The 26,055-nt window shown below is 34.8% G+C and overlaps 1 protein-coding gene across 2 annotated transcripts in view; it reads right to left on the reverse strand.

The window, feature by feature from the left end:
• The window catches only part of baiap2l1b (BAR/IMD domain containing adaptor protein 2 like 1b), a 40,603-nt gene extending 16,577 nt beyond the window's left edge, over positions 1 to 24,026 (reverse strand). The window contains exons 1-6 of one of the 2 annotated variants that reach the window (XM_087809438.1): positions 23,633 to 24,026; positions 15,429 to 15,504; positions 15,277 to 15,363; positions 7,178 to 7,239; positions 3,448 to 3,519; positions 1,406 to 1,540 (exon numbers count right to left, since the gene is read on the reverse strand). In XM_087809438.1, coding sequence (XP_087665564.1) covers positions 1,406 to 1,540; positions 3,448 to 3,519; positions 7,178 to 7,239; positions 15,277 to 15,363; positions 15,429 to 15,504; positions 23,633 to 23,725 — 525 coding nt within the window. In that variant the 5' untranslated portion in view covers positions 23,726 to 24,026. Of the gene's footprint in view, positions 1 to 1,405; positions 1,541 to 3,447; positions 3,520 to 7,177; positions 7,240 to 15,276; positions 15,364 to 15,428; positions 15,505 to 18,854; positions 19,196 to 23,632 lie in introns of those variants that run through there. The other variant, XM_087809439.1, reaches the window with a different exon arrangement.
• Between the last annotated feature and the right edge of the window lie 2,029 nt (positions 24,027 to 26,055).

Raw genomic sequence — 26,055 nt, forward strand, 5'->3', positions numbered from 1 at the left:
ACTTTTATTACTCTTATCATTATTACAATTATTACTTCTACTTCTATAATCATTACTATTATAACTATTATCATTATTACTATTACATTATTTCCATCATTACTACTACTATTATTAATAGTATAACTTTTATTACTATTATTACTATTTTAACTATTATTACTATTATAATTATTCCTATTATTACTACTACTATTATTAATATTATAACTTGTATCATTATTACTATTACTATTATAAAATTATTACTATTGTAATTATTCCTATTATTACTACTACTATTATTAATATTCTAACTTTTATTACTATTATTACTACTACTATTATTAATATTCTAACTTTTATTACTATTATTACTACTACAATTATTAATATTCTAACTTTTATTACTATTATTACTACTACTATTATTAATATTCTAACTTTTATTACTATTATTACTACTACTATTATTAATATTCTAACTTTTATTCCTATTATTACTACTACAATTATTAATATTCTAACTTTTATTACTATTATTACTACTACTATTATTAGGCATTTTTTCAGTGGGCCTTGGTTCTTTTCTCGGGAATTCAATTTTTCATTTTTTATATAACTTGCATTTTAAGTTGAAAAAACATTAATAAAGATAAATAACACACTATTCACTTCATTTAAAGGACAAAAGACAAATCATAGCAACTTTGTCATAAAAGTGATAAAACAGTTTATTCTTGTTTTCCTCGTTTAATTTGAGTCACAGTTTGTCACTAAGAGGAGACGATTAAGAATCACTAGTTTAAATTGTATTAATCTTTAACTTCTTTAGACACAAGTTAAAAAAAATGTTAGTTTATTTAGATTCAAACAAATGATAATAATAATAATACGTTCAGTGTTAAAATAAATGTAACCGTTTTAATCGTAAAGTAAAAGCAACAAAAATAACTTTCATATTTCTGCTGACATGGACCAATAAACAAAGAGGTAACAACGAGGTCGAACAGACAATTAACATGTTTGTGAAAAGCCGATGAAAGGCTTCAACAACCTGTTCTTAAGAGTCACCACTAAACATAGACCAGCCCTCGTGAGAGGCTCTTATTTTGAAGGGTCATGCTGTCGAATAAATGCAGTGGAAGGTTTTTGTTTTCTACTGTTAACGTTAAGCATTGAAAACAGAAACTAACACGTGATTCTGACCAGAGTGGTGTGTGTTTGTGTTCACTGGTGTATAAGCCTGTCATGGATGGTCCTGCAGGTCAAAGGTCATGATGCTTACCTTTGATCTCTACATGTCTTTGCAGCCGTAAAATGCATGAATAAGCATACTTTTGACGTGTATTTGTCTTTTAAATAAAGGTATTTTGACTCAAACAAGGTGATGCAATTCCGTACAAACATGAGCGTGGAGACTCACCTCGCTCTCCTTGCTCTCGTACTTGTTGGCGTTCTTTCCCTGACTCTTCCTGCGCAGCTTCTTCAGGTCCGACTGCGACTTCTCCAGCGAGTCCTGCTTCATCTTGTGCTCCATCTGGTACCGTTTGAACGTGGCCTGCATCGAAGTCAAGACCCGACATCAAGCTACGATTATATTTGACAGTACAACACATTTATGAACATATATACAGAATAAAGAAACATAATATCATCTGGATATTATAAGGGGGGGTCAAGTTATGCAATTAATTGCGATTAAAGAACTCTGCAGCGAGAATTCTGACCCGCTCTAGTAGAAGAACTCACATTTCTCCGATCCTTAAAACTCTTCACTGGCTTCCAGTTTCTTTCAGGATCAACTTTAAAATTCTGGTTCTTACTTTCAGATCTATTCATGGTCAGACTCCTCCTTACATCACTGATCTGATCCAGCCTTGCACCCCAGCTCGGGCTCTGAGGTCTGTGGATCAGAATCTACTGATGGTTCCTGAACACGGTTCAGGACCAGAGGAGAGAAATCTTTTCAGGCTGTTGCTCCTAAGCTTTGGAACGATCTTCCTCTCTCTTTGCGCTTGATGGAATCTACTGACTCCTTTAAGAAACATCTTAAGACGTTTCTATTTGTTCAGGCTTTTCCTTGATTTTCTGGAACTCCTGTGTTGTTCTCAGTATTATCTTGATCTTTAAAGTATATACTTTTTTGAGTATTGTTTTGATTGTTAAAGCGCTTTGTGACCCTGGTCTGGAAAAGCGCTATATAAATAAATATTACTTACTTACTTACTTACAATCATAACAATAATATATATAAAACAAACTACAAAGTCCAATTATATTGTGTACAGCAGCAACCAAATGACAATTTGAAATATTTCATATTTTCAGAAAGAATTTACTGTACTTTTGGAAAAATATTAACGACTAAAACAAACAAAAGTAAAATAAATATATATAGACTGTGTAAAAAAGTAAAACCTTGTAGAGACAAAACCATACAAATTTGTTTTAAAGCAAATAACCAGAAGTGACATCACAGAATTAAACAGATTTCAGCAAAACAAATTGTCAGAAATGTCAGCGAAAGACTTCTACAGCAGCTACCAATTCAAAAAGGGAAATATCTTATCTAAATTTTCAAAAAGAAACAAGTGTACAAAAAAGTATTCTAAATGTACTTTTTCTTTCTCCATCAACCTCCGTTTTTATTTGGCCAAAAACTTCTTCCTCTCCAAATTTAAAGTTTTTACTGTATAACAATTGTCTAAAAATGACTTATTGCATTAAAATAAAAAAAGCCAGAACATTTTTTCAAATTATTAAATCAAAATATCAACTGTGTCAAAGTTTCTAGAGACAAAATTACAGAATTTGTTTTTGCTTTAAAGCATTTTTCTTTTTAGCAAATAATACCAATTTAAGTGAAAGTAACCGACTTCTACAGAAGCTACCGAATGCAGAAGTCAAACATGTTATCGGCATTTTCAGAAAGACATTTGCGTATGTTTGTACACAAACTTTTTTTTTTTTTAAACAATATTTATTATATTTGACAATATACAGAAAAAATATAATTAAACAAAGAATAGAAACCAGATGTGGTTTTAAAGTCACACGGTTTACTTGTATACAAGTGAGAAAAACACAGAGTTTACATGTCTGTCTGAGACCTTTCTGAAGCACAGTTAGTTCGCTAATATATCTTCGTCGCAGTTTTACTATCTTGTCTTGAATCCCAGGGGAAAAAAAAACACGAGAGAAAAAACTCTGAGAAGGTGTAAAGGAAATATATGATTAAAATAAAAAATAACTAAAATTATATATTTTTTAAGTAAAATTACCTGTGAAACTAAAAGTAAAACTATTCTTATATTTTTTTAAATATAGTATATAAAAAGGATTGCTGTCATGTCATGTAGACACAAATGTAACTCAATTATAAAATGAGTCACAAGTAAGGATGGCAACAACACAATCAGGTGTGTAGCGAGTTCTGTTCATTGACAGTGTCGCACTAATACTCACCGTCATGTATTTGACGTCCATGTCCGTCTTCCTCTCCAGCTCATTGATGACCTCCCTGTGGAACTTCTTGAACTGGAGACGAGAAGAAGGAGGAGAGTGTTTATCAGTGGAGATGTATGTACATTACACAAGAAAATGATAATTTAGAATGTGTGTGTGTGTGTGTGTGTGTGTGTCCGTGTGTGTGTCCGTCCGTGTGTGTGTGTGTCCGTGTGTGTGTCCGTGGTGTGTGTGTGTGTGTGGGGGTGTGTGTGTGTCCGTGGGGGTGTGTGTGTCCGTGTGTGTGTGTGTGTGTGGGGGTGTGTGTGTGTCCGTGGGGGTGTGTGTGTCCGTGTGTGTGTCCGTGTGTGTGTGTGTGTCCGTGTGTGTGTGTCTGTGTGTGTCCGTGGTGTGTGTGTGTGTCCGTGGTGTGTGTGTGTCTGTCCGTGTGTGTGTCCGTGTGTGTGTGTGTGTGTGTGTGTGTGTGGGGGTGTGTGTGTGTCCGTGTGTGTGTATATGTCCGTGTGCGTGTGTGTGTCTGTGTGTGTGTGTGTGTGTGTGTGTGTGTCCGTGGTGTGTGTGTGTGTGTGTGTCCGTGGTGTGTGTCCGTGTGTGTGTGTGTGTGTGTCCGTGTGTGTGTGTCCGTGTGTGTGTCCGTGTGTGTGTGTGTGTGTGTCCGTGTGTGTGTGTGGGCGAGAGCCGAGTCCAAGGTTGCGTTCATGAATGAGTCAGAAACAAAGCGTGGGAAAACCCACAGACGGCTCTCGCTCCGCATCGTTGCCGTGAGGGCGGCGAAGCTTCCAGCGATGGATCCCCAGCCGATCGATGCGCCGGAAGTCGCCGCCGCCGCCGCCGCCGCCAAACACACACACACACACACACCACGACCTCGGCGTCACACACTGCTGCGACCACAGGTCACCAACCGATGCGCCTCAAGTCCATTAAATCATTTGTTCCGCCCACTTTGCGTCGAACGGCGCTGCCGAGACGTGTTCACTCACGGTGACAGAGTTTTATTTTTTCAAAAGTACTCCGAGGCCATGTACCTGATGTAACAAGCACAGGTTGTTGCTGCTGCTTTTTTTCCCCCATCACCTTAAGATGCTTGTTGCTAGGCAACGCACTCAGGGATGAGAGTTTATCAGGTTTTTAATTAAAACAATTCGAGACATCCTTAAGAGAACATGAATGATGAGTAGACGCAGTAGTGATGTGTAATAGTGGTGTAAGAGGAGAATTATTACACGTAATAACGCATAAAAACAGCAAACAACGTGTAATTCGAACTGTGTTCTGCACAAATTTACTTTTCATCCTTTATCTTAAGCGTCGTTTGAATGTTTACCGAGGGGTTAGGAATCTTACGCTTTTACTCGAACAAAGAATAGATCAGATCTGGTTTAAAAAGTCGCATGTTTTACTTGTATACAAGTGAGAAAGACACAGAGTTTACATGTCTGTCAGAAACCTTTTCTGAAGCGCAGATGTTCTGTTAGTTCGCTGTTATATCTTCGTCGCAGTTTCACTCAATACTCTTACTACAAGGCTTTCAAAACACAAACTTGATTAGGTGATTATCGTAAATGTCGGGGTTAGCGTTTACTCGAAGACAGCATATATACAAAGAAATCTGTACTGTTTTTTAAACTTTTATTTTTATTTTTTCCAAGTTTTAAATTCAATATATGTCAACAAAAGACTTCTACAGCAGCTAACAGCTATATTTATTTATTTATATACATATATTACATTAATTACATACATATATTTATTTATTAATATACTCTTAATAAACCCCATAATAAATAGTTTTATTTTTTTTATATATAATTGACGGAATTATGAATAACAATATACATGCATCATGTATTTGCACATTTAGTTATTCATCAATATTCTCTATTAAAATACTAAATTAGTATTTCTTTTTTTTACATTATTGAAAATGTTTTTCTTAAATATGTTTATTTTTTAAATGTATATATATTTTCGATACGCAAACTCGAAATAAAAATAAATACTATGCATTATTTTTTTTATTTATATGATTAATAAAAATATACATGCACATTAAACATGCTACGTACATGATATTTTAGCATATTTATAATGTCAATATTCTATATTATAATACTATATTAGTATTTATTTCTTTTTTGCATTATTGAAAATGTTTATCTTGAATACATTTGTATTTATTCATGTTTATTGTTAATATTCAAACTCATAATATATTTTTTTTCTTTTCTTAATACATGGTTAATAAGGTTTGTCCTTTTCTTTGATTTTGGGCCTCTGGGTCACTTTGACCCCGAAACAACAAAAGGGTAGAAACATGCTCCTCTTGCAAATGTATTTATTATCAATATTCTCACTTTATATGATGAGAATGAACAATTCAATGTTTTTCTATTTAGAATGTTTTCTATTAAAACAATATTAAAACAAATTTTCAATTTTCTATGTATTTTTTATGTCATTGAACCCCATGAGGTCCTTGAATTAAAACATGGATCTTCTGCTGCTCATGGAACAAGGCGAGCTCCGCCCTGGACTTGTCAGAACGTGCCCTCCTGCGATCTTAGTGGAAATAAACAGATGCTCCCGATACTCAGACCTGCATCTCTAACCAGTTCTTCATGTGCAGGAAACACTTCACGCATTACTGCGTCTGTTCTCATGGTTTAAACCTCAGGTTCTAAACTCAAATGGTTCTGCTTGAAATACTTGAGTATCTTTCTACATTAGAATTCTACATTATTATTTAATAGGTGTGTGTAAAATAAAATAATTCAACGTTTTATTTCCAATTAACGTACAAATATTTGCAGTGTTTGTTCATTTTTGTGTTAGGATTACAGTCATTGCGTCTGCTGCAGCTAGAGGACCAACAAGAATATCCAGTGAGATTCCGGGGATTGCTGAGGACGAGAGGATACGGTCGACTCCAGCAGCTTTTGAAGGTGTGGTTTGGCTCACATTTTGTTTTCGAGGTACTTTATTTGTTAACATAGTTCTTTTATGGTTTCAATATTTAAAAAATATACAACATTTTTTCTATTTATTTCTGTGTTACATTAACCTTACTGCCACTAGATGGCATATATAAATATCATGTTTTAAGAAAATATTCAAGGAAACAACACAAATAACAATAAATAGTTTTATCCAAATAAAACTACTTCATTAGTTTTGTATTTATATTCTACAATACTTTATCTTTAAAATTGTTTTTAGAAAAAATAATAAATAAATAAACAAAATATCTAAGTGTATATTTTGGCTTTTAAATAATATCTTCTTAGATTTTATTGTTTACAGTTCAAAGTACAACACTCATTACGTCCTCTGCAGAAAAAATGAACAATGAAAATCCCTGCAAGGACTGAGGACGAGAGGATACAGTGACTCCAGCAGCCTTTAAAGCTCGTACAATACTACTACAATACTATCACCAGATTTTTGCCAATACACACCCATGTTGGCTGATCTTACTTTTTGTAAAATCTGCTCCCCAAAATAAAACACCTTTCAGACAGTACTAATGGATAGAAGATAAATTCTTGAAATGATTCGTTGGTTCTATTGGTCCCGGTAACAGATGTCACCTTCAAGAACCTTCAAAAACAAGTCTCTTGCAGCTCGGAGCTCAGAGTGGATTTTCAGGTGGTGATGAAAGTACGCCGGGGCGCGGCAACACCGTCATTAAACTGTTGCGCAGGAATTCCCGCTGAAAACTTTCACTCACGTTCTCCTCCAACTCCAGCTGGACCTTCCTGTGGACTTCCGAGATCCCCATCAACACCACGCCTGTCGAGGAAGCGAGAGAAGGAGAGTCAGCTTTTTTTTTTAAATAAATAAAAAAACATCTGAGGTGAAACATGGACGTGAAGGAATGTCGCAGTGATTTAGTGAAAACTGTGGCGCCGAGACAAAGGGAAGTTTAGATACATGTGACGCGACTGGAAAAACTGGACCACCGACTGTTCTCCACGTCGAAAAGCAAAAGGCAGAAAAACAGAAAATGATTTTGATGTTATGAAGAGGCCCTTAAATCAGTTTGTCACTTTTAAGTCATTCCTGATCACAGGATTTTAATTCCCGAGTCAAAATGACCAGAGAGTCGTTTTTATTTTTAGTCAAAACTGGAGGAACTGAGAGACAGATGGTCGTCGAGCCGACTCTGAGGGCGACATATTGAGTTTATGTTCTCAAAGTTAGGATCATTTGTTGTGACTAATAAGACGCCAAAAAAGGAGGAATGATAATTTTAAAAAAAAGATTCGAAGCCAGATAAGCAACAAAAGTGATTCATAGTTTCTGTTGTAATAGTTTAACGCTCCAAAAATCCTCATTTTGTGCAGATAAAACTCACTTTATTCTTGATTTCCATTTGAATTTATTTTTAAATGCTGTTTTTTATACATTATCCATTATTTTTATTCAACTGTGTCAAGAGATACTTTTCATTTAACAATTTAAGGTTGATCTTAAACATGTTTTTGTTTTTTTTGCACAATAATCTTTATTGACAACATCTAAAATTTCTATAAAAACAATTTGATGTTTATGTTTACTTTATAAAAAATACACAATATAAATAAATATATTTGTATATATATTTTTTAATAAATATTTTTACATGATTAAGCATTTTTTGCTTTAGTATTTATTTATCTATATTATCAATATTTATACTGTATTTATATATGTATGAAGATAATTTGATAATTTTTTACGTTTATATTATTGTGAATGTTTTCCTTAAAACATGCTACTTTATTATATTTATTTAGTAATATAGTAATATAGTGTCAATCTTCACACTATGAATAAAATAAAAATGATATATATATATATATATATATTTTACATTAATAGGAATATGAATATTAAAAATATATAAAAAAAATATATAATAATATAATAATAATATAATATAAAAAAAATGTATTCATTGACGTCTTTGAGAATATTTTCATTTGTACTTTTGTAAGAGTTTATACAAGAAGGATGTGTCTCGCCTGCAGTTGATACAAAACCCTGCAGCGAGAATTCTGAGCCGCTCTAGTAGAAGAACTCACATTTCTCCGATCCTTAAAACTCTTCACTCTTCTCTTATATTTATCTTAGAAATTCTGGAAAATACATACATTAAAAATACATGACTTATTTTCAGAGTCAGTCAAACATCTGCCCATCCTTCTTTAAACATGTGACCAGCTCCACCTTCGATCACACACCACCTGTAGAATCTGCATTAATTCACCTTAAAATCTGGATTTAATTTCCTCAAGAACAATGTTTGTTTCTCAATGAATTGTTCTAATTTTCTTAACTTCTAACCATCAACATCTTATCCGACTTCCCGTTAAACAAACGAAAATAACGACATTAAGATAATAAGAGAATATAGCGCTAAGACCAGACGCTTGTTTACTGTTTTCCACATGTCGCCCGGCAACCGGCCGCCGTGTGTCACGTCGTATTGTCAGCGTTAACTCGACCAAACCCACCAGTGAATGAAACTCCAAACACAGTATTTTCAATTGTCACCAGCGAGACATGAATAAATGAAGTGTTTTCTTGTTGGAGTTGTTTTCACGCAGAGATCTGGTCTTCGGGGCTCGTGTTTGTAAAGAAACAAAAACAAGAGTCAGTGATTTGAATCGCGTCGCCTCTGGTGTGAACGACGCAGGCGAGCGTGTCGTGTTGATTCTATAGTCGACGAGCGAGAGAGTCGGACGAACGCCGACGTGTTGGTTGATGAAACACTAACGGAATATAATGAGTAATGTTTAAACACACACTGGTGTCACCGTGAGTCACCTGGAGAGAGGCCAGACCACGCTTAAGAGTTAACGACTACAGAGAGGAAAAAAAACAAATAAATTATAATAAAAATTAAAATAAAAGTAGTTGTGAAGTGATTTTACTTTGTAAGAAGTTTTTGCCATTTTATTTTCGAATATTTTCTTTATATAACTGTGTCAGTTTTATATAATGAAGAATTATATTAATATTTTCCTAAATTAAAATATATTTCTTAAACCACCTATTTTTGCGTTTTTATTTTTTATGCATCGACAATCTCTAAACTCTATATGAAAAAAATGTATATAAATATAATATTTTAGGACATATTTAAGGAAATTAAACAAATAACAGATAGTTATATCCAAATAAAACTACCTTATCAGTTTTGTATCAATATTCAACAGAACTGTATCTTTAAAACAAATGAAAAAATGAATAAATAAACAAAATAAATATCAATATATATTTTGGCTTTCAAATCATATTTTACTTTTTACCATAGTTGTTTTCATGTTTTTTACAGTTATTACATCTTCTACAGCTAAAACAACAATGGAATCCTGGTGTTGACTGAGGACGAGAGGATACGCTCAACTCTTTTACAGCTGATGTTTGGACATATTTTGGCTTGAAAACAAATGAAAGCAGTTACGACTTCGTCAAGAGTCATGTGGTCTGTAAATTCTGCAACACCAGAGTCAAGTATTCGACAATACTACACATAAATCCTTGTTACTACAGTATCAGCATATATCGCATCTCCAGAATTTTGCCAATACACACCCCTCTTTCCATTCGCTTTTTATAATACTCAATTGCGGCACTTCTGGCATTCCATAGATATGCCTGTCAAATTAAATTGGACCAAATATTGACAGCTGAGGACAAGAGGATACAGTGACTACAGAAGCTTTTAAAGCCGATGTTTGGACATATTTTGGTTTGAAAACAAATGAAAGCAGTTACGACTTCGTCAAGAGTCATGTGGTCTGTAGATTCTGTCAACACCAGAGTCAAGTACTCGACAATACTACAAATATATCCTTGTTACCACAGTATCACCGTATATCGTATCGTTGATCCTGTATCTGTGATACGTATCGTATCAACAGATTCTTGACAATAGACACTCAACAAACTTTGAGACTCAAACTGGAGTTTTCTTCATAACAGATTCACTAATACAGAGTTAAAATAAAAATCAAGATTATTTGTGAAATAAAAGTGACTTGTTTTATGAGGAGAAACATTTTATATGTATCTCAAGGAAAGGATGAGTCGTAGACTGTGCAGGTCAAAGGGCAACTCACCACATTGTCTCATCTCAACCATGGCCAGACTGACCAGAACTCCACGAAAAGAAAGTTTTGATTCGATTTGATTTGTGTTTTACATTGTGGCCGCTCATGGTGGAGTTTGAGTCACATTTTAAGAACCTATAAAACATCTCGAGCAGACGTCCTTCTCCACATGGTGGCGTGTGAATCAGCCCACAGACCTTCCTCTGTTTTTGACTGTGGGCTCAATAATCCTGGCAGCGGCCAGAACCACCTGACGCACCATGCAAACATGCTGGATTATGTAAAGTGAACGACACGCCAACTCCATCAAGGACCACGTTGAGTAACTACATGTGCCGTTGAGCAAGGTGGTCTCAAGTCCAACGGCTGGTGGATTTAGAGTCGCCATTTACACAGAGACGCCATTTAATGCCATCGGACAATAACAACAACAATAAGTACAAAGCAATTCAATAATAGTTATATTTACTACATTTAATACATTTATAAAATGCTGCCTTTAACACTTGTGTTATGTCCTTAAAATGTTGAAAAAAAAAGGTTAAATCAGATTAAATTTCAGTTTAAACCATTTCCCCTTCTATAAAGTGTAAAAAAATATTAATAAAGTTTTTAATACCCATGGAGGATTTATATATTTTCTAAAGACAAAATTCGATCAATGTATTTAAACTTATTGAATCGTTTGTTTTTCTAATTAATTATTTATCGAAATAATTTTTTTTTATTGTTGTAGTTTTATTAAGATTTTTAAACAACTGTCGAGAATGTTTTATTTTTTTAACCCTTGTGTTATCAGAGGGTCAAGGTGACCCAAAGGCCCAAAAACAAAATTGAAAAAATAATAATAACAAGAACAACAAGTAAATAATAATCATTTATTACATCGATTAAGAAATTCTATTTAATAAACAAACAATTTAATTCGTCTATAAACATTTATCAAATGTTGTCTTTAAAGAATAAACAAATTCTCAATAGTTATTTAAAAAACTTTCTTACATATTTTTACGATGTGAAAAAAAGGGAAAATATTTTAAACTTTCTGACATTTAATCCAAGTTTTTTTTTATTTTTTTTAAAAACGTTATATGGAGAAAATAGAAAATAAAAATGTATTAATTTATTTAATATACATGAGTTAAAAGTTTAAAGAAAAAAATCATTTTTTTTCTTGAATTCAGTTGAAAACAAAATAAAAGGGAACTTGTCCGACATTTAATCAGACTTTATTTATATCTTTTATAAAACATGAAAAAATAATTAAAAAATATATATATATCTTTTTTCCTTTTCTTAATTTAATCAAATATTTTCTGTGGGAAAAAAACGCAAGTTACTGCATATATTTAGCCTATAATTTTATAGAAATTTGATTTTATAATTTATAAAACCTACATTTCTGTATCTAGACAGACAATAACTATATTAGAAAAAAAAACTCATTAACTTTTTGTAATCAAAATTTTTCAGACGATAATAAAGAGCTTTTGAACGGCTGGAATGAAAGGTTGACATTTGACATTTGACTTGAAGAGTCAGAAAGTGTGAGTGTGTGTGTGTGTGTGTGTGTGTGAGTGTGAGTGTGTGTGGAGGAGGGGATGGAGGGATGAGATGGTGAGAGGACAGGCTGCTCTGGTCCAGTGTCTCTCAAGAGTATCTCGTTTCTGGCCGGTCTGAGCTCAGGTTCCTCATGACCAGCTCTTCTACATCCCTGGGAGCCCCGAAGCATCCTGCCTTCCTATTGGTCGACGAGATGAACTGATCTTCATGAGGCTCATTTAAAATGATAACGTCTGAATCACATACTAACTGTAGCTGGTGATTCTTGGACATGTAAGGAGATTAAAATAGTAAAAACTCTGGCGACTAGTGAGTGATTATCTTAATTGACTGAGATCATAATCAACTCTCAGTTTGAGTTTCTCCCTCATTTCCTGCTCAACTTCCAACGACAGGAAATGAATTACGAACCGTCTGAAGCAGATAAAGACATGTTCTGACGTGTTCTTTACGATACTGGAAGATCAAACTTCACAAATCCATCATGAAATGGTTCAAATATACAAGTAAATCAGAAAAACACAGTGAAAATATAGTCAATAGTATATTAAAATATCCACTAGTAGCTAAATATGCTACTTTAAAGTGATTAGACGGCAGATAAAAGCTATTCTATCTAATCCAAAAGAAGCCAAAGCTCTTTTCGAATGACTTGATGTACATATAAAAGTATTATCTAAAAATAAATCACATGTTTTCCGTTTCTAAAAGTAGCTTATAACAGTAACTATAGAAACACATGGGCTGCTAACGGGGCTACTGTGTGAAAATACGGCTGTAAAAAGAGGCGCTAACTCGCTAGCAACACATTGCACAGGCTTTTGTGTAAAAACATGGTTGCTAAAAGAGGTGCTAATTCACGAAGTACACGTTTAAGAGGCTCCCGTGTAAAAACATAGTTGCTAAAAGCGGCACTCACTCGCTAGCAAAACATTGCACGGGCTAATGTGTAAAAACATGGCTGCATAAAAATGGGGGCTAACTTAATCACACATTGATGGTGCTTCCGAGTAAAAACATGCCTACTAAGTTAGGCGCTAACTTGCTAGCAACCTATTGCACAGGACAATTATGTAAAAACATGGCCACAAAAAGAGGTGCTAACCATACACAAAGGTGCTAACCCTACACAGACTACCGTGTACAAACATGGCTGCTAAATGTGGCGCTAACTTGCTAGCAACACATTGCACAGGCTACTGTTAAAAAACAAAGCCGTAAAGTGAGGCGCTAATTCACTGGCGACACATTGCACAGGCTATTGTGTACTAACATGGCTGCTAAAAGTGGTGCTAACTCGCTAGTAACACATTGCACAGGCTACTGTTTAAAAACATAGCTGTAAAGTGAGGCGCTAATTCGCTAGCAACACATTTCACAGGCTACTGTGTACTAACATGGCTGCTAAAAGTGGTGCTAACTCGCTAGTAACACATTGCACAGGCTACTGTTTAAAAACATAGCTGTAAAGTGAGGCGCTAATTCGCAAGCAACACATTGCACAGGCTACCGTGTACTAATATGGCTGCTAAAAGTTGCGCTAACTCGCTAGCAACACATTGCACAGGCTACTGTTTAAAAAACATAGCTGTAAAGTGAGGCGCTAATTCGCTAGCAACACATTTCACAGGCTACTGTGTACTAATATGCCTGCTAAAAGTGGTGCTAACTCGCTAGTAACACATTGCACAGGCTACCGTTTAAAAACATAGCTGTAAAGTGAGGCGCTAATTCGCTAGCAACACATTTCACAGGCTACTGTGTACTAACATGGCTGCTAAAAGTGGTGCTAACTCGCTAGTAACACATTGCACAGGCTTCTGTTTAAAAACATAGCTGTAAAGTGAGGCGCTAATTCGCAAGCAACACATTGCACAGGCTACCGTGTACTAATATGGCTGCTAAAAGTTGCGCTAACTCGCTAGCGACACATTGCACAGGCTACTGTTTAAAAACATAACTGTAAAGTGAGGCACTAATTCGCTAGCAACACAATGCACAGGCTACCGTGTACTAATATGCCTGCTAAAAGTGGTGCTAACTCGCTAGTAACACATAGCACAGGCTACCGTTTAAAAACATAGCTTTAAAGTGAGGCGCTAATTCGCTAGCCACACATTTCACAGGCTACTGTGTACTAACATGGCTGCTAAAAGTGGTGCTAACTCGCTAGTAACACATTGCACAGGCTACTGTTTAAAAACATAGCTGTAAAGTGAGGCGCTAATTCGCAAGCAACACATTGCACAGGCTACCGTGTACTAATATGGCTGCTAAAAGTTGCGCTAACTCGCTAGCAACACATTGCACAGGCTACTGTTTAAAAACATAGCTGTAAAGTGAGGCACTAATTCGCTAGCAACACATTTCACAGGCTACTGTGTACTAATATGCCTGCTAAAAGTGGTGCTAACTCGCTAGTAACACATTGCACAGGCTACCGTTTAAAAACATAGCTTTAAAGTGAATTGTAATTCGCTAGCAACACATTTCACAGGCTACTGTGTACTAACATGGCTGCTAAAAGTGGCGCTAACTTACTAGCAACATTTTGCACGGGCTAATGTGTAAAAACATGGCCACAAAAAAGCGGTGGTACTCATACACAGGCTACTGTGTACAAACATGGCTGCTAAAAGCAGCGCTAATTTGCTAGCAACACATTTATTAGGCTTCAGCGAAAAAAACGCTAAAAAAGGTGTTTAATGAGGAGCTAATTTACTAGCAACACATTACATTAGCTACTGTGTTAAAAAATGGCTAAAATAAGAGGCGCTAATTTGTTAGCACTATGTTGTATTGGCTACTGTTTACAAAAGTGGCGCTAACTCTCCAACAATGACCATTAGTGTAGCAGTCGTAACCAGGCTTAGAACCCACGTAAAAGTAGAATTCAGACACATTTAGACGAGTCAGCGGATCAGCAGATGCGTCTGAACTATATCGTCTGCTAACCATCAGGGAGTCGAGGAACCGACGCCACGTGAATCAAAGCGACACCGATGGGAAGCTCCGGGGCGGAACCTGGGGAGTTGACTGGAATAAAAAAGCCTGAACCAACATGTCGTTCCGTCGGGAGCGCAACAGTCATCCCGGTGTGTCCATAGTAGAGGAACTGATGTAAACGTACTCAAGTGCTGAGAAGAACCGTGAAGAACCATCTTACCCAGCTCTCTGGACACCGGAGACGCCGCGCCGTTCTCGCCCATCTTCGACATGGCGTCGAAATACAATTTTCCCGCCATGGACATCGCTGTAAAAATCGATATATGATTAATAAATTATTTTTTTAATACTCCTTGAGTCTCTGATCCTCACCCGCTACTGTCTTCTCGTAGTTCTTGCCCAGGTTGACCAGGTTCCTCAGTCCTGGGTTGAACTGGTCCATCACATTCTAGGAAACAGGAGACACGATGAGGAAGGCGACTCCAAAGAGGAACACATTGACACGGTTTTACTATTGTTTTTTTTTTTTTGTTTTGTCTTTTAATGAGAGGAATTGTTGGCATGATTCAAAAATGTTTTAAAAAAGTTTCCTTTTTTTCCTTTTTGTGAGTAATTATTTAATGATTGTTATTGACAACACTAAGTAATTTTATACTGGGTTTTAAATTTTTTGTTTGCAGTCATTTTATGATTTATATTGAAATAAATGGATATAAAAAGTACAGAAAGGTCAAAATATTCCTGAAATTAAATAAATAAAGGTTGTTTTTTTAAGGCGTTTCCCCCATAAATGTTGTCAGCGACATTGGAATTTTTTAATAGTTTATTTTTTCTATTTTAACCCAGCATAATAACTCTTTACAAATACCAAATCTCACTACATTTTTTAAATAAACACTTTAAAAAAAATAATGTTATTTGCATCATCTAATTAAATGCCCCATTTTACTACAAAGCGTGATAATAAACAGCAGTTTCTAAGCATCAATCAAGTTTATATTTTAAATTTTAGTATTTTAACAAGATTTAGTTCACAACATCGCTTCTTCTATCCCTTATATTTTATATTTAATTAATTAATTAAATTAATCTTACATATTCTGTGAAAGAAAAAAGCAAATAACTACATATATTTGACTCTTTTACAACTTTTGCAAATATAAAATAAAGTTGTTTTAATAATTTGTACTTTTGTTTTTTCTTCAAATATTACTTGTATCCCTTCATTTTCCGACCAACTCATCACTCAACACTCCACACCTTAAAAAAAAAAGAAAGAAGCCACAGTGAGTGGAAAAAGATGACACTTAGAGCCATTACTCTACACCTTTCACACAATTATGTGTCACATCACTCATGTAAACACACAACAACACAGGTCGTCTGGTGCTGCAGAGGCGATGTCTGCCGAGGAACAAACTGTATAATCTTACCCCACAACACACGCACACACACACTCACTCACACACACACTCACTCACACACACACCAGCTGAATTATTAAACCTGGGAGTCTTATTCAGGCTCCTCAACAGTCCAAGGAGCAGATCCCAGACGAGGCTGTCAAGTCAAAACTGAGAAAACTTTTTAGTTTTGGTTTCTCAGGATCATGTGTTTTGATTTTATTTCATATTTGATTCCTATGAACAGCAGGTAAGTAGACTTAGATAAAGATGAAAATGATGCAATTAAGAATTATTTTTACACTATTTTTTAAAACGTATATCCATCTGTTATTTATTATTTGTTGACAGTAGTTATTTCATGGTTAATATTTCAATACATTTTTTTTTTTACGCCGTTTGTTTGTTTTTGTGTTGCAATTAAACCCCCGGCCTCTAGATGGCGGCAATCATAATGTACCAACAGCTACTTTTGCGAGAGCAGTTACGATTTCATCAAGAGTCACTTTGTCCGTAAATAGTACAACATCAGAGTCAAGTACTCGACAATACTACAAATATATCCTTGTTCCTTTGGTATTGTTTCCCTTATCTTAATATGTCTTAATCTTTATATGTATTGTTTAGATTAAACTCCCAGCCGCTAGATTGGCAGCAGTCATTACGTCCTCCGCAGCTAAAGGAACAATGAAAATCCCGGCCAAGACTGAGGACGAGAGGATACAGTCGTCTCAAGCAGCTTCTAAAGCTGATTCCTTGACATTTTTTGGTTTGAAAACAAATGAAAGCAGTTACGACTTCAATAGTTAAGTGGTCTGTAATTTCTGCAACACCAGAGTCAAGTACTCCGACAAAACTACAACTATAATCTTGTTACTACAGTATCGTAGCCCTTAAATCTTGATACATATCGTATCGCCAGATACTTGCCAATGATCATTTTTGTGTTGCAATTCAAATTCCCGGTCGCTAGACGGTAGCAGTGATTACTTCACCGCAGCTAAAATAAACAATGAAAATACCAGTAATGACTGAGTACGAGAGGATACATTCGTCTCTAGCATTTTTTAAAGCTGATTTTTCGACATATTTTGAAAGCAGTTACAACTTCATCAATAGTTAAATGGTCTGTAAAATCTGCAATACCAGAGTCAAGTACTGGACAATACTACAAATATATCCTTGTTACTACAGTATCATTGGCCCTAAACCATAACAAGTATCATTTCACTTTAGGGCAGCAGTCATTACGTCCTCCTCAGCTAAAAGACTGAGGACGAGAGGATACAGTCGACTCCAGAATCATCTAAAGCTGATTTTCTACATATTTTGATTTCAAAACAAATGAAAGCATTTACGACTTCGGCAACACCAGAGTCAAGTACTTGATAATACTACAAATATATCCTTATCTTTACTGTATCGTTTGCCCCTGAAAACCTTGATACGTATCGTTTCGCCAGATACTTGCCGATACACACACCTACAATCACAGGTCTAAGCTACACTACACAACTTGTTGACTATGGAATCTCAGCGGACCGTGATGTTTGCTGATGATGCAGTGATTTAAAGTACGTATAAAGAGGAGACGACGGGAGACTTCAATCGACTTGGTAAAAACAGGAGGCGAAGAAGAGAGTGCAGGAAGGGTGGAAAAGCTAGAGACACCCAACCCGACGACGTAGCATGTCGGCCGTTTAGAGACGAAATAAAGCGAGTTCTGAAGAATATATTTCAACTTCCTCTGCTTTCAAAGACACCCGACGATCAATCTCGTGGTCTAGACATGACCTGAACCATGAGTCAGCCACACAGCGGGGATTTAAATCCATGACATCAGATACTTTAGTCATAGAAGTTTTTTTTTTTCAGGGATCAGACATTCCCACGAAACTAGGTGGAGTATTTCAACAAGGTGTGCTCTGAGCTGGTGACTCGTCATTCTCTCTAAAGCCTTATCAGATCCAACCATCTTCAGGAGAATAATGTTGTTTCCTTGAATATAGGTGATGATGATGATGATAGTGATGATGATGAAGATGGAGTTACACTCCTGAACTCACCTGATAACATGTAAACAAACAGATGTTTTCCTCTGTTTACTCTTATTATTTGTTATCAAATGAATGCTAAACCCATGAAGCTAATGCTATATTCTTAACCAAATGTTTCCAACCATTATGCTAGTTATACGTCATTTTTCTGGAACATTCCGACATGTTGTCAGTTCATAAAACCACACATAAAAATGTTAAGATTATCTATATAGACGTAGTAATTCTGAGAGGAAAAGAAAGAGTCAGAAAGTTAAAGTTAAAGCAGATTTTTAAGCGCGTGTTTAGGAGGTTGAGGCGGTGCCAGTGAACGCACCTGTTGCGTTCATGTTACGCACCTTGTATGTGGCTTCGGTGAGCTTGTTCACCTCCTCCGCGCTCCTCGACATGTCGAAGTTAGATTCCCTCCTTTTTAAATAATGATAATAAAAAAAGATTTAAAAACAAAGGCAGGGGGAGAGAAGATAAAGCTCCACGTTGGCAACAGTTGTCTACGGACGCGGGGAAGTCCTCATGTTAAACGACGGGAAGAAGGAGGGGGATGAAAAAAAACAACTGTTGAAATGAATGAAAAATGGAAAAGAAGAAGGGAAAGTCCAAACGTGTGGTGCTGCGGTGGTGTTTTAGATCCAAGTGAGCTGTCAAACTTGTTGTAGGAGGTGAGTCCAGGGAGGGGGAGGAAGCGAAAGGTGCACCGTCGAACGTACCGGTGGAAAGTCGCCACCGTCGGTTCCGGTTTGACGTTTCAAAGTAAAGCATCAAAAAACGTGTTCATGAACAGAGGTTTCAGCGTCGTACAGAAATGCTGATATCCACCAATTTATATAAGATTATTAAATTTGTTTTAATGTTGTATCGTTATTGTTTTGAAGCGTCCTCCAGTCACAATTTTTCATTTTGAACTAAAAACTTCATATTAAACGGATTTTGTTTTATTTTGAAGGTCAACTTTCAGTTGGAATTCGGATTTTTCAATTAGTGTTGACTAATTGCGCTACCTGGAGGCAACTCTTTAAACTGCAACTGGTACACTATGGTGTCAGGAGTAAATAATAATTTGTATGAACAACAATAATACTTTTTATAAAATATACTCTAAACATATTCTTACTTGACATCAAGACAGGAAACGGTTTGTTTAGACCGGATCTTGACAAACAGAAATATATCAGAAGCCATAAAATAATGTTTAATTGAAAAGTTAAGAGCAGGAGGAATCATCTAGAAGACTTTATCTTGTAAATATTTATTTATTTGTGAATATTCTTCCGTGTTTTTAAAAATATATTATAGAATATACATATATTAGTCTTTCAAACACTCTTTAATTTAATTTGCTTCTTAATTCAATTATTTAAATATCACAATAAAATCGGAATTATTGCTCATTCTCCAATAGTTTTTTCTAATTTTGTTTAAAGTTCACCTCTAATTTGACATGTTGTTACTTATAACTTCCTATAACTTATATATAATCACTCATAACTTTTTACATTATATAACTTTATAACTTAATAATTATAAATTAGTTTATTCTTGTTTATAATTTGCGACTGTATTTAAACAAACAATAATTAACAATAAAATATATATTCTTGTTGTTTGAATTCAATTGCGTGATAGTTGTAAATAATAAAGTAAAGTAAAACGTATTTTACAAGTATTATAATAATTGTAAATTAATGAGTAATTAATTTTTTCGAACATGTATAACATATGTAACTATTTTACAATTATTGTACAAATTAATAAAACCTTTTTTTTTTTTAAAGGAAGTTCGAAAAAACATAAGGAATAAGTTAAAACTTTTAACTTTTACAACTTTTCTTCCGTTTTCAGCAAAATATTGCCAAATATATACAAAACAGATATCAGTATAAATAAATACTATAAATGTGTATATTAAAACAAAACATATAAACAAAAGTATGCAACATACATATATGTAAAAAAATAATAATATATATAATAATAATATTACACAATATAACAAGTATAAAATATATATATAGTCGAAGCAGATAATCATACAAGTACATGATATAAACACAAACATGCTGCATATTATTATTATTTTTGTTGAATTATTACCTCAAATATTCAAAGGTTTTATTCATTTATTTGTATTCACAGCTGTTCGTGTACGTTTAAAGTCCACCACAAGGTGTCCCTCATGGTCAGCTGATCTCCTTCAAAAGTTATCGGACCACACACACACACACACACACACACACACACACACACACACACACACACACACACACACACACACACACACACACACACACACACACACAGGTAAAATAAACATCTCCAGCCGTGAGTTCACTTTTCCTTTCACAAAAAAAAGGCTTCATGAGGATTAAAACAGTCAAATTGAAGGAAAAAGGCAGTTTGTTAGGAATCAATACAAAAGAATAAATACATATCTGAGTGTCTTTAAGCCGCTTCGTCTTATATAATCGTCTCACAAGTAGGAGACACATAGAAGCAGGTGAATTTAAATGGAAAAATAGCCTGGAGGCGACTACATCTTCTTCATCCGCTGTTTTAAAATTCCAGAACGTGGCAGAAGAAAATGACTCTCTTGTCAGAGGATCGTGCTCGGAGGTGGTTTTAGTGTCGCTTTGTTATCCGTCGGACGATAAGAATGGAGAGGATGTAGACACCGACCCGTCTCGACTTGAATTTTTAATCTTCACCTTGGAAGACCAAGAGATGTTTTTTTTTAAACCAGCGAAACACTCAAACATCTGCCTGAGTAGACTTTTTGTTCCCCCTGGATATGATAATATGGTTAGCATTAGCTTCCACAAAAAATGGGTTTATAAGACGATAATTTTGATTCATCAAACAAAATGTACACCTGTTTCATCTCGTAATACATATCTAACATTAACAAAATTATTATTTTTTAAAACTTTGAATACAACATCTTAAGGCATAGGTGTCAAACTCTGGCCAAGGGCCCTAAATGCAGCCCGTCCAGTTATTTTATGTGGACAGCAAGTGGTTTCAACAACTATTTAATTTTAGTTCTACACCAAACTAGACTCCTTAGGATGTGCTTAAATTTCTGGATCTTTTATTATCTCGAGTAAGTGGTAAAATATTTTTTCAATCATTGAGATTTTGATCTTGAAACAGAGAAGCTATGCTAAAATTAGCCAATGATAGCTAAAATAAAAGACTGACATGCGTTTCTTTTTTAAATTCCTGGCCGACAATTTTGTCCCCTTACTTGATTGAGTTTGAGACCTGTTAGCCTGCATTAGCAATTAGCATCATGCTACTTAACCGTCCATGCATTTTATTTAGCTGACATATTTAAAATCTAACTTTTTGAAAGTTAGCAATGTTAGCATACACTTTGACTTTACTAAATATTCCTCACAGAAAGTGGCCCCTTGCTTGATAGAGTTTGATATTTGGGCCTTAAGTGTACAGCATTGCCAGTTAGCACGAGGCTACTTAGCCTTCAATGCAAACTACTTATATTTAAACTTTTTTAAACTCCAAGAATTTACTGAATCAACTCTTACACACATAGAAAAAGTGGCCCCTTGCTTGATGGTAATTGACAAACCTGCCTTAAATGTACATCATTTGCAGCTAGCACGATGCTAACTAGCCGTCCATGAAAGTTATTTACACAATGTTCTTTTCATCTAACTTTGTTAACGTTATTGACATGAGCATGCATTTTTTTTTTCTTCAATAAATTACTGAATAGGGCGTACCATATTTGAAAAGATTGGCCCCTTGCTCCATAGAGTTGGATCATACATTAGCAATTAGCATGATGCTACTTAGTAGTCCAAGTCATTTATATTTAAACTTGTATACGTCTGACTTCATTCGTATTCATATTGACGTAACCATACAATTTTAAAGTCCCCCCCCTACACCAACATCCCACCCCTGCCTTAAGTGTTCAGCATTAGCAGTAATGCTAACTAGCTTCAATGCAAGTTATATATATATATATATGAAACTTAACCTAAAACTTTTTCACATCTGACTCTATTCATATTGACGTAACCAAAACTAAACTTGTTCCCTTGCTTGATGGAGTTTGACACCCCTGCCTTAAGTGTACAGCATTAGCAGTAATGCTAACTAGCTTCAATGCAAGTTATATATATATATATGAAACTTAACCTAAAACTTTTTCCACATCTGACTTTATTCATATTGACGTAACCAAAACAAAACTTGTTCCCTTGCTTGATGGAGTTCGACACCCCTGCCTTAAGTGTACAGCATTAGCAGTAATGCTAACTAGCTTCAATGCAAGTTATATATATATATATATATGAAACTTAACCTAAAATTTAAACTTTTTCACATCTGACTTTATTCATATTGACGTAACCAAAACAAAAGTTGTTCCCTTGCTTGATGGAGTTCGACACCCCTGCCTTAAGTTTACAGCATTAGCAGTAATGCTAACTAGCTTCAATGCAAGTTATATATATATATATATATATATATGAAACTTAACCTAAAATTTAAACTTTTTCACATCTGACTTTATTCATATTGACGTAACAAAACAAAACTTGTTCCCTTGCTTGATGGAGTTCGACACCCCTGCCTTAAGTTTACAGTATTAGCAGTAATGCTAACTAGCTTCAATGCAAGTTATATATATAAATATATGAAACTAAACCTAAAATTTAAACTTTTTCACATCTGACTTTATTCATATTGACGTAACCAAAACAAAACTTGTTCCCTTGCTTGATGGAGTTCGACACCCCTGCCTTAAGTTTACAGCATTAGCAGTAATGCTAACTAGCTTCAATGCAAGTTATATATATAAATATATGAAACTTAACCTAAAATTTAAACTTTTTCACATCTGACTTTATTCATATTGACGTAACCAAAACAAAACTTGTTCCCTTGCTTGATGGAGTTCGACACCCCTGCCTTAAGTGTACAGCATTAGCAGTAATGCTAACTAGCCGTCCATGCAAACTATTTTCTATTTCATCTAACTTTTCTAATGTCATTGATGTTATTTTTTAAACTTTACTGAATACGCCTCGACAGAAACGTTCTTTCAAGTAAACTTTATAAAAGTGTGAATTCTCAGGGACCGAGCACTGACCGTGATTCTTCCATTGATCGGTCGATGTGTTTTCATACAGTGAAAACCACGAGGACGATGAGGAATGGACTGAAGAACATCCTTCTCTCCCATCACTTGTTCTTGTTCTACAAACTTCCCAATCAAACCGTGTACGAAAAGAAAAAGTGAAAAAAAAAAAACCCACCACAGAGGATTTTAAGAACCTGATCGGAATCTGAATAAGGATCCATTGGTATTGTTTGCGGCTCCGTCTCGGGAAAAAAAAAAAAACTGCTTTCGATTCTCTGGTGTGTTGTGAGTCCAAAAACTCTGACCTCATCTTCATTGTGCTCCGGCGAACATCTCAAGGACGTTCTTGCCGTCCGCGGCGACAGAGCCGATAAGTGCAGGAAGGTATTCAGACACAAACTGTAGCAAGGCCACCCTTCTTTTCAGCGCCGACATCTCCTCCAGCGCCGCCGAAAGTACACATCAACCGGCGAAAACGTTCCTCTCGCCCTTGAGAACGGTACATGAGTTTAGCGGGAACAAGCCTTAATAAGCCGGAGAGGAGGCTTTTCATTTAGCCGTGAGTCTCTGAAGGGACTTTGTTTTTAATTCCGTGTCATGTTGTGAGCAGAAACAAGGTAGCTAATGAGCGACGTTTCACACACCAGGAGCTGGAAATACTCGGAAAATGTCGGTATTCCAGATAAGTAGAGGGCTTTGTTTAACCACACGGCACTTTCGCTCGCTCTGTCTATCATTTCTTACATCATTTATTTCATTTTTGACCACTAAAATCTGTAAAATCTCTCATTTTATAACGTAAAGTAAAGGTTGTTTGAAAAGATCTTTCTAGACCAGGATCAGGAAGCGCTTTAACAATCAAAAAAGATACACAGTTAAAATATATACTTATATATATATATATATATATAAAGATCAAGACACATAAGACAAACGCAGTAGTTCGGGAAAATCAAGGAAAAACACAAATAAAAACGTCTTAAGATGTTTCTTGAAGGAGTCAGTAGATCATCAAACACAGAGATGGTTCCAAAGCTTAGGAGCAACAGCCTGGAAGGATTTCTCTCCTGAACCATCAGTAGATTCTGATCCACAGACCTCAGAGCCCGAGCTGGGGTGTAAGGCTGGATCAGATCAATGATGAAAGGTCTGACCATGAATAGATCTGAAAGTAAGAACAAGAATTTTAAAATGGATCCTGAAAGAAACTGGCAGCCAGTGAAGAGTTTTAAGGATCGGAGAAATGTGAGTTCTTCTACTAGAGCGGGTCAGAATTCTCGCTGCAGAGTTTTATATGAACTGCAGGCGAGACAGATCCTTCTTGTTTAGACACGAAAATAAAGACACAAACACATGGATTATAAGATGAAGATCGTGTTGATTTTTCTCAGTTGAAAGAAACAAAAGGTTCAACGGATCAAGTTGGACAATGCTGGACTGTAAAGGCAGAGAAAAACGTTTTAAATACTTCAAATAAAATTCCCACATGACTAGTATCGGAGCGCCAGCCAAGAGTGAAGAGATCAGCCTTGAAAATGTGTCAGGAAAATACATATGAATAAAATACAAAAACTGGCCAAAAATGTACAACCTCCCATACAAAGTGTACATATAAAAAAAGGATAGAGGTGATGGAGGAAAACTACAGTATTTCTGGAATAATATATAATGTGACTTATGTCATATTTTCAAAATATGAACCTTTCAGACTCTTTGAAATCAAGAAACTAATGCAATCTGTACTTAAAATTAGGATTAAATATGTTTAAAACATGTTTGACAATACGTTGAAACGTGCTCAAATTTTTAAACGTGTTAAAAATACGTTAAAACTTGTTGGAAATACTTTAAAACTTGTTTAAAATATGTAAAACTTGTTTAAAATATGTAAAACTTGTTTAAAATATGTAACAACTTGTTTAAAATACTTTAAAACGTGTTTGTAATATATTAAAACTTGTTTAAAATATGTTAAAATTGTTTAAAATATGTTAAAACTTGTTTAAAATACTTTTAAACGTGTTTGTTATACATTAAAACTTGTTCGAATTATGTTAAAACGTGCTTGAAAATACGTTAAAACTTGTTTAAAATATGTAAAAACTTGTTAACAATACTTTAAAACGTGTTTGTAATATATTAAAACTTGTTTAAAATATGTTAAAACTTGTTTAAAATACTTTAAAACGTGTTTGTAATATATTAAAACTTGTTTAAAATATGTTAAAACTTGTTTAAAATACTTTAAAACGTGTTTGTAATATATTAAAACTTGTTTAAAATATGTAACAACTTGTTTAAAATACTTTAAAACGTGTTTGTAATATATTAAAACTTGTTTAAAATATGTTAAAATTGTTTAAAATATGTAACAACTTGTTTAAAATACTTTAAAACGTGTTTGTAATATATTAAAACTTGTTTAAAATATG

Source organism: Callionymus lyra, chromosome 15 (genome assembly GCF_982586985.1).
Source record: "Callionymus lyra chromosome 15, fCalLyr1.hap1.1, whole genome shotgun sequence".
NCBI classification, from domain to species: Eukaryota; Metazoa; Chordata; class Actinopteri; order Syngnathiformes; family Callionymidae; genus Callionymus; species Callionymus lyra.